Source organism: Diplotaxodon limnothrissa, linkage group LG18 (genome assembly GCF_057381915.1).
Source record: "Diplotaxodon limnothrissa isolate DT_005_m linkage group LG18, D_limnothrissa_male_GT1.1, whole genome shotgun sequence".
NCBI classification, from domain to species: domain Eukaryota; kingdom Metazoa; phylum Chordata; class Actinopteri; order Cichliformes; family Cichlidae; genus Diplotaxodon; species Diplotaxodon limnothrissa.
In genome coordinates this window covers 28,164,797-28,179,005 of record NC_140613.1, presented here as the reverse complement: position 1 = coordinate 28,179,005, position 14,209 = coordinate 28,164,797, and the positions used below count along the sequence as shown (strand labels likewise).

Here is a 14,209-nt window from a genome sequence, read left to right as displayed (position 1 = left end):
GAAGTACTGACCTTACTTTGAGTTTGATTCCATAAAAAGTGACAAAAACATTAGCGTCCGTTGTGCGTGGGGAAAAAAAAATCTTTTTACAGCGAAAAAAACCCCTAAACTTCCAAGCAAGCACCGAGTGCGCAACGACGTAATGGGAAATTCACAGAGAAACTCGCGGATTCTTCAACTGACCGCGGCACACCTGCACCAGGGTAAACCTCCGCCTACCGCAGTGCTTTTTAATAGGTGAAAATAGAGCAACAGGACCGCTGAGTCTTTGACTTTATTTATGTTCTGCTGTGTTTGACTTGCATCTATTTGAAAGAGTGTGTGTGTAAACACAAAAAATATTTTATTTTATGTGCTGGAATGTGCAGAAAATAGCTTTAAATGTTAAACTAATTTATTCAAGTCAGAGAATGTTGCATATAATTAAATTTTTGCTTGATGCATAAAGTTAAAAGATTAAAACTGATAAAACAAGTTAAAAAAATAGATTTTTCCATTTGATTACATTGTGTATGATGGATTATGTAGAAAAAGTAGAATTGGGCTGAAAGATCTATCGCTTTATCACCTATTCAGGTTGTAAATCGTGTTTTTAAAAAGTAACTAAGTAACTAAGTAATTAATTACTTTTGAAAATAAGTAATCAGTAAAGTAACGGGATTGCTTTTTTGGGAAGTAATCAGTAATTAGTTACTGATTACTTTTTTCAAGTAACTTGACCAACACTGTCTGTGTGTGAGCTAATCTACTTATAGAATGCTGAAAAGTAGCATCAGTGGTTGGTGATAATGATATGGCTGCTCTGTGGCCATTTGTTATATTTATAATTCAAGGAATGAGAATAAAGAAAAAAATCACCGATAACAGTCACATCTTCTAACCTGTCATTTATTTGACAGTTGTTTAAAACAGAAGAATAAACAGTGCTAACTTTGTGTTTAGCCTTGTTAAAAGATCTTAACACTTTATCATGTGGTTACAGTATAAAATCTATAAGACAAAAAGTTTTTAAAGGTAACATTTTCATGATTTCATGAGTTCAGTTTAAAGACTAACAAAACAGTTTCACTAATAAAACAAAAATGGGATGAAAACACACGTAAATAAAACTGCTTTCCTAAAGTTAAAGGACCGTGGAACGCACTAATAAGTGGCTCGTTCAGTGCGTTTCCTTTGGTGGGCCGAATGTTACAAATACCGTCCCGTCGTCCTTGGTGCTCCTCGACACTTTATCTTCAAAAAAGCGCCCGGACCTTCGCATCAGTGGGGATGTCATGACTTCGTATCTGGTTGGACTAATTTCAAACAGGGCCGATGTTTTACTGTCAGACTGTTTGGTGACGAATGTTGAGGTCCTGGAGGAAACAAATACATTGCCAAAGCCGTCGCTCTCTTCATAAGTTTCACTGACAGTCTTCGTGCCAATTATTCCTGCGGGTTGCTCTGCGGTTTGCACTTCAAGAACACTGACCTTGCGCTGTGGGCCATTTTTTGAAGACTCGGCAGCTGCGGACTCCAGATCGCTGTTCACATTTTGACAACTGTCAGAGCAGCTATTAGTTTTTGGTTTAAATGTTGACATGGTTGGCTTTGGTTGATCACTTGGTTTTCTGGCAGCTGAGTGAATGGAGATGAATGATGGTGAAGACTGAGAGGAAGACTGTCTAATAAGGGGCTTATTGTGCCCTTTTCTCAACACTTCCTCTTTGGAAAGACTTGAATCCAAATCTGTCTGGAGATTTACATCGCTTGTCTCTTTTGTCTGACCTGATTTGGCCTTGCTTGAAACAATGCTTATCTTCCTGATGTTGTTGGCAGGTTGAAAGTTTTGCTCAGATTTCAAAGACTCATCGAACAGCCCCGACAACCCTGCAATGTCGGCCTCAGATTTCAGATTAGACACGGAGTACAGAGCCTTTTTAATCGTCTCTTCGATTTCAAGCAGCTTTGCTAAAGTCTGTTCCTTCAGGTTCATTATTTCCTTGCTTGCTTTTTCCAGATCTTCAAATGCCGTCTCAACTGAGGAGATGCTTTCAAGATCATCATCCTGGGTTTCTGCTTCAACTTTCTTTCCCTCCATTTTACTTTGCTTAGCGTTTCTCCTTGATGTACCCATCCAAGTAGGGACATTCTGGTATAATGTATTTAGTGAAGTGTCATCTACACTGCTGGCCTCTCCCTCTATTTCTTGCACTTGAGACAGGATCCCCTTGAGTTCCTCTCTTTTCCTAAAGTTTTCAAAGATTTCCATGGCTGCCTTTACATTTCCTTTTACGATGTCTTCCATGTGTACAGAGAGCCTTTGTCGTCTTTCATCCTCTGTCTCTCTTGCCTTCTTCTCTCTTAAAACAACTTTATCCTCAAAAGTTGGTTGCTTTTGGTCCGGGTTGTTTTCCTGCACATGGCCCGTAGTGACTGATGTCTGCAGTCCGGGCTCGCGCTGTTTTTCTTGAGGTTTGAGATTTGATTTGTATTCTTGAACAGAAGTCTTTTCTGTCTTTTTATGACCTCTACCGTTATCATCTGTGATTGCTGCCTTCTTGGAAGTGTCTCTGTCCTTTCCTTCAAAGTTATTTAGTGCTGCCTTCGAGCTCGTGTTGATTTCATGCTCACCATCTTCATAACCCCTCATACGTATCTGTATCTCCTCAGCTGCATTGATTTTCTGTTTCACATTTTTCTCTGTTTTCACTTCACTGCTGTTTGACACGGTCATTTTGCAGTCTGATTTCCTCTCTGTGAGTTGTGCTGTTTCCTGTTTCTTGCTGCTTTCCTGAGCCTTTGGCTTGATTGGCAGATATACATTTGCTTGATTTGCGACTTGCATTTCTTCACTAACACATTTTTGTTGTTGGTATGTTTCATGTGAGCATTGTTTACTGAGTTTTCCATGCGTTGTAGTTTCTTGGCTACCCACAGAGCAAAACGACTGGCTTTGTTTTGGACGAATTACTACACTTTTTGTATTTTCTTTAACAGGGCAGGAAACTTTGTTAGGTGATGTATTTGGTTCTTCCACAACTACAGATTTTATCCATTGTGGCTTTGGTGGTAAAGCTGGCTTCTGCTCCTGTGGTTTCTCAGTCTTTTGAGGCAGTGGAGGTGGACTTGGCCTTTCAGAGCGGGGTGATTTAGAGGTTCCATTTGCTACGGGGTTGGGAGCTGAATTCTGTGTTGTAATAGATGGTTGTCCTTCACAGGTTACTGAAATTGAAGGAGATAATTTTGCGTCAGATGGAGGCACAGGCACCACAACACACTGCTTGTGAACAGTCTTGCTCCTCTCTGAACAAGCCCTGCCTGAATTTCTGTATATCATGGCAGCTTTATAGTCTCCTTTGGATACATTTACGCTAGACTTCTCAAGAGATTTGAGAGCCAATTGCACATTACCGCTTATAATATTTTCCTTATCTAGGAGCTTCTGCTCTGTCGCTGCACTCTGCAGAGCTCTAATAGCTGCTTTCACATCTCCTCTGATAACTTGTTCTGTCTCATCTTCAGTTGTCTGACTATTAAACTCGCAACTTACAAAAGGTGGCAGTGATTCTGGGGCACTATTACTGTCTATAGCTGCAATCTGTTGACAAGCCTCAAAGGAGATATGGCTTTCTTGAGCTTTCTCTGTATCACTGACCTTCGGAGAAGTCCTGATTTGCTGGCATCTTGAGGAGGACGAACATGTTGATTGTGCCACTGTTGATGAGCTTTCCTCTTGTGCGGACATATTCAGGTTGTATATTTTTCCAGGAATGATGACTTCCCGCTCTACTTGCATGCTTTGCTGCTTTGCCATTTCAAGAGACCTTTTAGCTGCTTTTACGTCTCCAGATATAATGACTTCTTTTTGTGCTTGGTTTCCTTCGCTTTCAGGACCTTGAGCTGACAGGTCCATGTCATAAATAGTTCCAGGTGTAATGACCTCCCGCTCCACACACATACTCTGTTGCTTTGCACGTTCTAATGATTGCATTGTTGCCTTGACATCTCCAGGGACAATTTCCTCCTTTGGTACACAGCTGTCAACACTGATAGAGCACTCTGATGAAAAAACCTTTTTGGTGTTCTTTACGTCCCCTGGTAAAACATCAGAAATTGTTCGTTCTGCCTGTTCTTTTTGCTGATAGAGGCTTCTCTTTGCTTCCCTCACACCCCCCTGAACTGTTTCAATCTGTTCCTTAGTCAGAAGGCTCTGATCAGCTTCGTCTTCAGACGCCTCGGTGTGAAGACTTTTGAGATAATGCAGATCTCCCTTTTCAATGCAGCTTTTGTACAAATTCACATTTCCCTTCTCTGTTTCGTCCACTCTGCACGACGCTGCTATCCTCTGACAACTGGCAGTAGCTAACAAATTTCCAATTGTAGACTGGACATCTCCCCTCTCTGTAACCAGACTCTCGGTTTTGATTTCGTAATTGCAGATGAGTGAATAAACGGACATCTCTGCTTGTCCCGCTGCAGTCTCTTGCAATATTATTCCCTTTTTCAAATTATTTTGTGGAATGAGCAAGTCATCAATTACCTGGGCAATGTTTTGTAGTCTTTGATCGTGTTCGATGTTGACTGTGCCGGTCGCCTGGGAGACTGGAAGCTCGACTACTGTTATGTTAACTTTACCTTTTTCAGTTTCTCTCAGAAGAGTTACTTGTGGTTTGAGAGTCGGTCTGACCAAGAGCTGTAGCATGATGTTCCTGATGTTACCCTCAACAACATCCTCTTTCTCAATCTGCACCCCTTCTTTGTTTTCAAACATGTATTTTGCCATGTTAACATTTCTGCTGCCATCTGCCTCTATTATGATGCCGCTTGAGTGAACAAAAGCATTTTCATTCAAATACGAAAGGGTATCAGCCACACTGTTGGCGGTGATTTTGTCTAGTGGAGTGGTCTCAAAGAGCCAGGTGGTGCACTTCACATCAGCTTTTGGGATATCTTTAGCACTTTGCACTGTGGTTTCTTCTGGCTCCTTAATTTTGTCCAGGGGCTGCGATTCAAAGAGCCAGGTGCAGCGTTTCACATCTCCCTTCTGGCTATCTTCCCTGTGGACTGCTTTTACTGGACCCTGCTCCTGAGGCTCCCCTTTCAGGCTGTCAATTGTTTGATTCTCAAAGAGCCAGGTGGAGGTCCTGACATCGCCACGCTGCACATCAGTGACACTAACCATTCTCACAAACTTCTTGCACTGCTGCTCAGATTCAAATAATTGTTTATTTAGCTGCACATTACTGCTTCCAAAGTCTTCAGTCACCCTGACTGAGAGCTCATCTCGACTCGTAAGGGAGTCAAGAGGTTGTGTCTCAAATTTCCACCTGGCTGATTTAACGTCTCCTTTCTTGACGTCCTCCTGGGTGACAGCTCGTATGACGTAAACTTCATTCTCCGCCTTGATGGCATCGAGTGGTTTTGTCTCAAACATCCACCTTGCTCCTCTTACGTCACCACTCATTACCTCTTCCTTTTTTAGAGTTGTAACTTCATGAAACTGGCCCTCTTTGTCTCTGATGGCATACAGTGGCAGGGACTCAAACATCATAGTGCTTGACTTCACGTCTATATTGCTCACAGGCTGCTCCACATTGACCCAATTCTGCTCAACGGGTTCATCGTGAATTTTATCCAGTGACGATGTTTCAAATATAAACTTTTTCTTCTGGACATCACCACTTTCAATACTCTCAACCCTTGGCGTATTTGTGTCATTGTTGTCCTTGTTGATCTGGCTCATGGGGCAGTTCTCAAACATCCAAGTAAATTTATTTACAGAACCTTTCTCGATTTGTTCTCCTTGGTTCTGCTGATCAGATGCTGCCATGATTTCTGATCCTATTTCGTCAAGAGACTGGGATTCAAAGAGTTCTTTGACTCGCGAAACTTCCCCTGACTGAAAGTTCACTTGGCTGACACATCTCAGATTTTGGTCTGAATTTGTATCCTTTCTTATTCTGTCCAAGGCCTCTGTTTCAAAAAGATGTTTCACAGTTTGAACACCAACCTCTGATTGGACTGAATCTCGTATGGTGCTGCATAGCTTCAAATTGTACTTTTCCCCATCTTTGATGCTATCTAGAGGCTGTGACTCAAAAAGCCATGTAATGGACTTGACATTGGTATCTTCAATGGCTTCTTTATCCTTTGCTTTTTCGGATTTGTCATACAAAATGTCCATTGGCTGTGTTTCAAACAACCATTTACAGGTCTTCACGTCACCTTTATGCGGCTCCTCCTCCAAAGAAGAGTTTTGCTTTGTCTGATTGAACTTTGAATGAATCCCATCAATTGTCTGTGTTTCAAAAAGCCACTTTGCCATTTTGACATCACCTGTGTTGTCTTCCTGTCTTGTGATGCCTTTGATTACTTCCACATTTCCTTTTCCTTCTACCAGTTGGTCTAACGGCTTCGTCTCAAACATCCACTTATACTTTTTGACTTTCCCTTGAGTGAATTCCTCTCGGCTGACTGTTGTAACCTTATGAAGGTTTCCAGAGCTGTCTTTTATTGCATATAATGGAGTTGTTTCAAATATTTCTCTGTTACCTTTTACATTTCCAACTGCAATAGACTCTTCGTTCTCGGTAATCTCCTCCCCAGAAGGAGCAATTTTGCTCAAAGGAATTTTTTCAAAAAGTTCTTTGAATCCCTTCACGTCACCTTTTTCAATCACTTGTTCTTTTAATGAAGTGCTCTTTTGAATGCTGCAGCTTTCAAATAACTGTTTTTTGTCTTTTACTTCACCTTGTTCTTCAGCTGAAAGGGTAATTTTCTTCAGGCTCCCGACTTCATAGCTATCACTAAGCGTCTCCATGGGCTGCGTTTCAAACAGCCAAAGGGAGGTCTTGACATCTCCCCCAATTACGTCTCCCTTTTCCAAAGACTTTTCTGCCATGTTTCCTGCTGCCAGTGGTTTCATTTCAAAGAATTTCTTCTTGTTGATGACATCAACCTCTCCTGTGCACTCAGCTATGGCTCCTTCAAATGTGTTCTCTCCTACAACCTCAGGTATTCTGTCAAATGACTCAGTTTCAAACATCCACCTCTTCCGGTCAACACCTCCTCGTTGACCCTCCTCTAGCGATATGCCCCGAATTATTTTCACGACATCAGTTCCCTTACTGATCAGGTCCAAAGGCTGAGTTTCAAAAAGCCAGCGGGCAGTGCAAACACCACTACTGTCGATCTCCTCCCTGCAGATGGATTTAATCTCATGCATATTGCCACTGTTGTCTCTGATAGCACAGCAAGGTTCTGCCTGAAACAGTTTCACGGTCTTTTGGACATCACCTTTCAGCTCCTGAAGCTCAGACCTCAGTTTCAGGAAACTATGATCTTCAATAGAGTTGCAGCGCCCCAAGTCACTCAGTGCTTTAGACTCAAAAAGCAGACGAGTTCCTCTTACATCCCCAGGCTGTACAGGTTCTTTCAGCACTGCCTCAACTAGTTCACCCTCTTCATTTACGGATCTATTTAAGGAATCCAAGGGCTGGGTCTCAAACAACCACATTGATGTTCTCACATCCCCCCTGACAGAAATCTGCCTTTTGGCAGACTGTAGTTGGGTGCTGTCAATATGTTCAAACATCGAGGAGGTGCTTCTTACATCTCCACCTTTTAACTCCTCATTATCCATCAGCTTTTTGGTTGAATGAGGATCTCCAATACTGTCCAGAGTCCAGTTCTCAAAGATCCACCTCATGGATTGCACTTCCCCCTGATAAGCTGCATCTGCTGCCTGAGTGTTTTCTGACTGCACTGCCTTCATGATCTCATCATCCACTGCGTCATCAAGACTTGCCCGTAAGTCTGGGTGGATGTGTTTAAAGAGCCTCTTCAGCTCATTTTTCTGCCGTTGCTGGTAGAATGTGGAGAAGGTTTCTTTAGGTGGAGGCAGGGGAAGGCTACTTAACGATGAAGGCCCTTCATAGTTGAGAGGTCTAGGTGGTACTGGGGGAGGTGGGGGGAAGGGCAAGTCATCTTCTTCAGGAGATGATTGTAAAACTGTGACTTTTCTGGTCTGGTCAGCCATCTTGAAACAATAAAAGAAATTCAAGAATATTATCAGGATCTAGTGATCTAGTCAACAAAAAGAGCATTAAAACAATACATGCAAATATTAGAATGACATGCATAGCAAGGAAAGCCATACTTTACCTTCTTTTATGCTCGCTTCGCTTCTTTTATGCATTTTCACCCCAAACCATCCTCAGTCACACCAGGGTTACCAAAAACACTTCACAGCTGTTAGTAGGCAAATATCACACATACACGCCGCCGAGGCTGCTAGTGTGGCTAGTTGTTTTTAACTTTTTTAGGTGAAAACAAGCGAAAACATTGTTAAATTTAAATCTGCATTAAGTTTTTTTTCTGGCTGCAGTGTAAACTAGGGTTGGGCATTGTTAAGTTTCGGACAGGCTGCCATCAGTCAACCAGCTATTGTTGATATGTTCACAGAGATATGCCACATGCACTGATAGAGACGCTTGTTGAAACAGGAAAACAAAAACAAAAAACAGAATACAAAAACACCTAATAGAGATGATTCACTTTCAATCCCAAAATAAACATTCAGAAGAAATAACAAAAGCTAGATTTTGTGTTGTTGGTGTCCATGGAGAACCAGCAACTCACTGGTATAATGATTACCCTTGATCTTTACTATTCTGATGGAGATACTCTGTGTCTGTGTTCAATTCTGTGCTGGAGCTCAGCTCAACAGAAAGGATGGAGGCACCACCTTGTGGTCATTCTCAGTTTTTCAACATAACAACATAACTACATACAACTACAATTAATTACAAACCAGAAAAATTTAAACAAAAATAAATTATCTAAATGATTTAAACATACCTGACCCTTTGTGAAAAAGTAACATCCTGAATGTTGCATTTAATGTGAGCTCGTAGGTTTACTGTGTGTTTGATGGTGGAAGCAAAGACTTAGATGCACAGCACACAATACTGAGAAACCACATTCTCCTGTAAAGGTTTCTAAATGACGTATACTGTACCTTACTGTTTTTAGCCCCTTTTCCTAGTGTACCAATGAATTCCTGTTAAACAAAAGCAAAGAGTGATTTAAATCAGTTTGAATCACACAGAACTTTATTATTTGTTAAATATATCCATTAGCACTGTGTTCCACACATTTCAAACATGCACTAAAGTGTTGAGGCGCTCCTGTTGTGACCTAGCACACAGAAAATTCCCCATTGAAGCCTTTGACCTCACTTTGTGGGGAGGAATGAGAAGCATTTCAGGAACTCACTGGTTGTGTTGGGCCTCCTGTGGTGTCAGTGGCTGCTGTTCTTGACAGATAGAGAGTTGATCTGTCTCTCACTGAGAAGGAAGTAGATGTTCTGTCTCTGGTTTGTCTCGTTGGGGTGCCCCCTTTAGTCAGTGAAGAGCTGTATTTGTCCTCTGCAAGAGCAAGATCCGACATCAAATTAATGTTGACTTCTTTATTAGATTTGCCCAATAATACATCTGGAGTCTTGGGATTTCTAGTTTAAACCTAGTGGCACACACATGCATAAAAGTGGAACAACAGGATACTGCTGTATCCTATAATAAGCAAAGCTGTGCGTGTCCAGTGTCAGCAACAAGTTGAATGATAACGCTGTGTCTGTGTATTTTTAGTTATGGTGGAATCTGTCTTATCACTGTTGTAGCTTCCTGTTACCTCATGGATTCTAGTTCACATGCATTATGCCATGAAACAGCATATGTTTTAGTAAAGAGAGATATTGTAACAATCAAGTCAGATTACGAGCTTTGATCCCCGGGAGATAAATAGGCCCACACAGCCCTCCCTGCTGCACAGGACTATCATCAAAATGCATTCCACGGATTGACCATGACACCCAAGAAGAAGAAAAAACAGCAACTGCTAGCTCAGCTTGAGGGACACAGATTGTTTGCACATTGTTTGAATGGGCTCTCTCCCATCAAACCATCAACACCTGACCAAAAGAATGCAACAGCCCAGCCCAGTAAACCACATGCATGTTCTGAAACTGATTTTTGTTTATGCAAAAAAACACCCTGCAATCAGACTGTATTAGCTGAAATTTGTTCCTCAGCTGGAGTTAAGTAAATATAATGAGTTTAGAAAAAAAATCAACAGCAGCATCATGAAAAATATGTTCAGAGGTCAACAGCACAGTATGCTGCACAGGCCATCCAGCTGTAACTAATAGCCAGATTTAAACACACCTCCCTTTTCACGCACTAAGCCCTGACGGGACAAAAGGATGGCCTGGCGAGCCGGCGCCTCTCACGAGTCTGGACTTAAAGCATTTTCACAGATGGGTGAGCAGACAGAATCATGCAACCGACTGCCATGCCCCCCCATGAAAGTCCTCACCCAGTAAACCGAGAGGTCAACTGTCACTCATCATCGACGTGTGTTCACAAACATCCACGCAAACTTGTCTCGACAGAGGAAATAATGAAAAGACTCATTCTTACAGACTCGAAAATGAAATTAAGCGTCAATGACACAACTGGAAACTTTTTTCAGTGATTCCAGCGTTTTCTGAGCAATGTCTGCCAACATCTCTTTGATCTGGGTTAATTCTTCAGGAATGAAGAGGAGCTATTAGCAGCATGCTAATGGGAGGAAATTTTGGGATGCTGGCAGCTGTACAAATGATGGTTAAATGCAGCTGGCATTTGTTCTTCACCACCACCGCAGCCTTTTACCTCCATCAGCTGTTGGCAATTGTAGCTACATTCATAGACTGTAATGAAAACCAACATCTCAAAGGACAACTTGTATTATAGGGTCCCAGATCCCCCATATAGCACTGTGTGTTACACCATTTGCCTACTTCTAGGAGTTCATTTTTTCCCCTTCATTTGATTTTCATTTTCCAATGTTTCTGAAGATATAGAGAAGAAAACAGACTGACTGTCTAACATATGACTTCCAGTCTCCACCATTTGTTTGAAACTTGAGGGATAGCGTACCGATGGGGTCTGACGGTTGATGAGCACTTAACACTTAATGAAGAGAGCATTATATTCATAAATTACTGCCTTTATAGCTCAGTCATAAAAAGACAGGAGCAAAATTGCAAATTTCAGAATTTTCTATACTTTGTGATTGCTGTTGAAAAAAATCTGTTTTTCCAGTACAACTTCATCTTGTCTCAACAATAACAGCATGAAATTTGACAAAATAAAGTCCAATAATACAAAACATGTACATCCAGAAACCTTTCTCTGTCATTATATAGTGCTATTGTCATTTTACTGTAGCGGCACAGTCACGCTATTTGGCCTCATATGAAGAAAGTTAATAAATACTCACTAAAACACCATCCAGCGTTGTTTCCCTGTGTATTTCTGCTGTGTTCACTCCCAGGACCCCTGTGATGTGTGATGTGTAGTAGAGCCTGTCTCCTCTTTCAGTGCTCTCTGTGACTGAACTCTTTCTAGTCCCGTGGCCTTGGTGACAGCTGATTTTTATCAGTGCCTGCTGCCCCAGTGGAAGACTTTGGCTATTTTGGGATGGTGGGCTGGCTGCTGCTACTCGCCTGAGTCAATCACCTCTGTTAGTCACTGTTGGATTGGGACACCCCTCATTTCCACAGATACATTGTCACCTGCTATAACAGGAACTGGGTGGGACCAATAGTATGTGTGTCAGTGGGTGCTCGGCAGCCAATATATTGAAAGAAAAAATACAGACAAATGGTCCTATTTTGGTAAGTTCTACTTGGGTCCTGGCATTCATGAGGATGTCACTCACACGCCTAAACAGTGTTTTCGGCCAACATACACCTTCAAGTGTCCCATTGGACAGAACAATGTACACCCCCCGCACTGCCAAACGTACTCATGAACAGCTCAAGGAACATGACACAGATCCAAAGGACCTGATCTGGCCTCCAAACTGCCCTGATCTCAGTCCAGTCTTTTAAAATGCTAATTCTCACTCTCTTTTTCCACACTACCTACACTTTAAGTATCACTACGACAAAATCTCACCCTAAATTCAACAGAATTAGATGGCAAACGCTGGGAAATTACACCATAAGCCATGGGCTGTATTATGAAATGCTACCAAATATTTCAGCTTTATTTTGGAACAAACACAGCTGACGTTACTGGTTGTTCCTTACTTATACCAGGTTCATCACAGGGTAAGGACGTCAGTATTGCTGAAGCAATATCAGTAATGTGTCGCGGACAGGCATGGCTCAGAGGGCCAAGGCCTGCGTCACGGTCAGAACTGGTGGTGACACTCTCAGTTCTATCTTAAGCATCTGTGCCGGGCACATAGTTATGCATTTACAACACTACATCCTTGTCTTTATTTAGCTTCTTTTTCCTCCCACCACCAAACACCACATGGGTTGCCACTGCTTCGTAAACTCGGTCAGGATTTACATGGTGACACTTTAAATACTAGGCCTTGATCCTGAACTGTTTGCTCTGTGGCAACCTAATATAGATTCATTTGATACGCTTGAGAACTGCTGTTTGACATGCAAAGATGAATGTGCCTACATTCATATTTCAAAGAACTGTCAGGAACATATATATTAAACAGCTTGAGAAGTGTCCACTCGTCTTACCTTACATGACAATGAACCTCAAAGCTTCAAGGAAACTCTGGCACCCATCCCTTATCCCGTCCTAGATGTCAGTGATTGTAGTAAATATGAAATAAAGTACCACTGCTCACCAGGCAAGTGTCTGCGTGCTCTGTCATGAAACTCTGGAAGCCCATTCACAGCCCTTCTTCCACCCACTTGAGTGGCTTTCTGTGGATAAACAGCACATTATGTTGTCAAGAGAATTATAACAGACAATATATGATTGTTTTGTGTCTCATTTTGGTGGGTGTGGAGTCGGGCTGTCGAGACTTAAAATAGAGGGAGCTTAAAATCCATGATAGCTGGGTTAAGAGTTGGATGACACTCATGTCACTTTCAGTAACACATAGCCAGGAAAGATATGCAGGATTAGTAAGCTTCACTATTAACTGGTCCAGATTTTTTTCTTCTTTTTTTTTTTTACACAAATAGAGTAACTGCCTGGTTCTGGATGTAAAGTGCAAACATATCAGGTGAGTGGTTCAACAACAGTCACCTCAAGGTGCTTTAAGACCCTACAATAATACAGAGAAAACCCCAACATTGCACTTGGCGACAGTGGGAAGAAAAAACTCCCTTTTGACAGGAAGAAACCTTTAGCAGAACCAGGCTCACATCACGTGCTTGTGTCATTTGGATGACCAGCACTGTATTGTAACACTACTTGTAACTGCTCAAGTAGGCAGCTGACACACCTGTGTAGCTGTGTCCTTAAGAAAAGTGTTATGACTTCTCCTGTCCTGCAGAGGGTAGTCTCTCACTGTGACACTGTCAGTTTCAGATGCCATGTTCAGCCGAGGGCTGCTGCTGAAGCACTGCTGCAGGGTAGCTTTGGACTCGAACAGGGCGCACAGAGCTTTGGTGCCCGTAGCCTCCTTCTGAGGAAGGAACTCCATGGAGCGACTCCTGGAAAGATTAGAGCGCCTTCCTGAGCCCCAGAGGACCACATTCTCTCTGCTGTCCCCTCTTCTCCATCCGCCATCCACCCAGCTTTCCGACAGCTAAAGAGAGTAGTTGATTTTTATGTGTTTTTTCAGTTTTAGCAGTATTTCCATTTAACAAACACAAGTGTAGACACCTACCTCAAGATTCTGCTCTGCCCTATCAGGACTCCTTAGGTCAGAGCAGCTTTGGTAACTATTAGGACAAATTTAATACCAATATATATTAACAGATGAGTGAATGAAGACAACACACAGTCAGTAAACGTTGCCAGCACCTGTGAATAATGTAAATAAACTGTAAATGTCACAAGTTTGTGCCTCAGTAGAACTTACTGTTGCACCAGTTGAGAGACAGACTTTCTCTTCCAGCTGGGGGAAACTGCATTGACCCACGACTTTTCCTGAATCCCAGAAAGACTCTTCAAGGACTGGGTCCTCCTCAGGCCAAAAACCTCCATTGTATTCTTTTAAACAACAGCTGCAATTTAAAGCAACAGCATTTTTTCACCAAACTGCAAGCTTTTAAAACCAGGCTGTCATTTAAATCAGAATAGATCAAATCCACAAATGTTTTCCTTTGACTCATCAATAAACTCTAAATCTGACGTTCTTAAATTCAAGTACATAACTGAGGTTTAACTTCTTTTGAGTTATTATACAATAGACACTG

At 41.9% G+C, this 14,209-nt stretch overlaps 1 protein-coding gene across 1 annotated transcript; it reads right to left on the bottom strand.

Moving 5' to 3' along the window:
- Positions 1–1,054: 1,054 nt before the first annotated feature.
- On the bottom strand, positions 1,055–13,997 carry xirp1 (xin actin binding repeat containing 1). Its single transcript, XM_085378591.1, has 7 exons — positions 13,873–13,997; positions 13,678–13,732; positions 13,357–13,596; positions 11,305–11,398; positions 9,259–9,410; positions 9,002–9,043; positions 1,055–8,020 (listed from the first exon to the last, which is right to left on the bottom strand). The coding sequence occupies exons 1-7, from the start codon at positions 13,995–13,997 to the stop codon at positions 1,160–1,162; spliced, it is 7,569 nt and encodes a 2,522-aa protein (XP_085234717.1). The 3' UTR covers positions 1,055–1,159.
- Between the last annotated feature and the right edge of the window lie 212 nt (positions 13,998–14,209).